At 46.8% G+C, this 2,500-nt stretch overlaps 1 protein-coding gene across 2 annotated transcripts in view; it reads left to right on the forward strand.

The window, feature by feature from the left end:
• The window catches only part of LOC125030740 (serine/arginine repetitive matrix protein 2-like), a 116,955-nt gene that overhangs the window by 112,786 nt on the left and 1,669 nt on the right, over positions 1 to 2,500 (forward strand). For both annotated transcript variants that reach the window (XM_047620996.1, XM_047620995.1), the window contains 2 exons: positions 418 to 588; positions 845 to 2,500. The exon at positions 845 to 2,500 is cut by the window's right edge and continues 1,669 nt beyond it. In XM_047620996.1, the coding sequence (XP_047476952.1) occupies positions 418 to 588; positions 845 to 2,500 (1,827 nt within the window). The remainder of the gene's footprint in view (positions 1 to 417; positions 589 to 844) is intronic.

Consider the following 2,500-nt stretch of genomic DNA (forward strand, 5'->3'; position numbering starts at 1 on the left):
AATGAATATCTTCACAGAACAAGAAATGTATAACCATCTCTTGTTCTGTGAAGATATCCATTAACATTCATACATTTTCTACATGTCTGTCGCAATGAACATGGTTAAATGTGTCTATTCATCTATTTATATATACGATACATGTGTAGGTATGTAAGTTTGCTTATGGAGATTCTGCTGATACTGTATTGAGCGCTAAGGAAATCATAAAACCATATGGCACAATAACTAATGTAACTATAATACTAGTACTATTTACTACTACTACTACAATTTCCATAACTAATACTACTTACTACTAACATTCCTACTACAGCAACTACAAATGATAACAACATAGTAATAATAGTAATGAACCCTGTAGTGTTGCTTCGATGACAATTCAAGAAAAAACAAAACATCCTCTCCCCTGGACAGATGATCGAGCGCAGCGGGTCAGACTCCCTCCAACAGCAGGCTCTAATCGAACTCAACCGCTGGAACGAAGCTTACATCGACGTCTCCTCCTTTGAGACAGAGATCGTCGGGCTAAAGAACTCCAACAACAATCTTCAGGAGGAACTGAAGAAGCTAAGGGAAGCTAACATGGTGAGTGAAGCGCGGTGGGCTGGTTAAAGGACAAAGGGCAGGAAGAGGAAGGAGAGATTGAATTATGGTTGCTAATACTAACACTGTCATTTCTGTTGTTATCTACTGCTATTTTTTATCATCATATTTATCATCACTGTGTTTATCTCTTTAGTGTGAATTTTACGTTTTTGTTGTTTACAGTCGTAATGATGAAAGGTACAAATATTTCCTATCGATATCAAGTACTACCATAGTAAATCCCTCTCCTTTTCAGAAACTTCTGGAAGAAAATGTCCTCCTAAAGACTGTTGGTGGAGAAGTGGAGGAACGTTACGCCGCCTTACAGCGTCGTCTGGAACAGAATGGCCTCCCCGCAGCGCCCTCTCCTGTACCCTCCGTCAGCGACTCGGACCTCTCCTCCCTCAACACCATCAGAAACACGATGATGAGACGCCATGGCTCTGTCTCACCCTCTAGGAATGAGGGGATGAGGACCTGCGTCACCGAGACTGACTCGGTCATTTTCAGCAAGGGAGACGACAGGTCACTGACGCCCATCTGGAACGGGGACGCCAAGTCCACTTCATCGTCAGCCTCGACCAGGAGCAAAGCGTCAACCACGTCAGATGAAACCATTACTTCTTCTCGGCCGGTGTCTGTCTCCAGCGTCAACCTCCCAACACCTGTTAACAGGAGTCGACACCAGTCCTCCTCTTCCATGACCTCGCCTGAACCTCGGATTACGTCTCCAGGAAGGAGTTCTAGCGACTCGCCTGTAGGAAACGGGGATCACAGGAGGGATGGCAGCAACTCGAGCAGGACGTCGCCGAATCAAGAACCAGAGGGGAGGAAGCGACGTTCTTCAGGTGATAGGTTTAACGAGTCCATGCCTATGACTCACATTGAAATGACTTTCCGTAATGACAAGAAGTCCCCCTCACCTGTAGCAGACCTTCAGTTTGACAGAAGTAGATCTCCTCAAGATATAAAACTGGCAAATCAAGAGATGTCAAAATCTACAAAGCAGTATAGTCGACAGCGCCAGCAAATCCCTGACGAGGCCCCACCGGTCATTAGTTCACCTGTCAACGGACACAGCAGAGAAGGACGAAAGTCTACAAGCCCTATTCAGGTCGACAGCAGGCCTAATAGCAAGAACTCCTGTGTGTCTAGCACTCCATCGTCCAAACCAGACTCGCCCCCCAGTACTAAGAGAAAGGCTCCCAGCCCTCCTGCAGGCACAGCCAGCCCATTCTCTTCCTCGACATCGTCTCTGTCATCTTCGTCCTCCACCTCCTCCAGTCCAGGAGGAGAAAGGAAGGACCCGGAGTACATGAACGTCCCGCTTCGAGGATCATCTCAGAATAAAAGCCGAAGTGGATCGCCCAACGATAAAGCCCGTAGCGGCAGCGAGGAGGGTGACCTCGATTATGAGCGAGACGTCGTGGTTTATGAAGCTATTACCGTCGCTAACGACAGGATCTTCATAGACAAAAATAATACTCAAGGCTCCCATGGCTCCGGAAAGAGCCAGAGTTCGATGGAGACAAAGGGCAGCCAGGAGTCGGGGGACAGCCAAGATAGTTCCTCAGATAGTCCCTCCGTGCGTGAGTCTGTTCGACACTATGAGAACCTCGTCATGATGACCGACCCACAGGAGGAAAGAAAAGACCAGAGGACAGATAATAAGAAGGATGACGATATGACAGGCAAGAGAGATGAGAAAGGAAGTAATGAAAGGAGGGATAAACGAGAGGAAAGAGGAAGTGGTGAAAGGAGAGACAAAAGAGATGATAGAAGACGTGAAGATGTGAGTGAGAAGGAAGTGGAAGCAGTAATGTCTGGTCTTGAGAATGTGTTGCGCAGTGCTGAATCTTCTCTGAGTCTGGCTTCTCAGGAAACCGTTAAAGAGAATCCTCTACTAAAAGAT

The sequence above is a fragment of the Penaeus chinensis genome, chromosome 11 (genome assembly GCF_019202785.1).
Source record: "Penaeus chinensis breed Huanghai No. 1 chromosome 11, ASM1920278v2, whole genome shotgun sequence".
Lineage (NCBI taxonomy): Eukaryota > Metazoa > Arthropoda > Malacostraca > Decapoda > Penaeidae > Penaeus > Penaeus chinensis.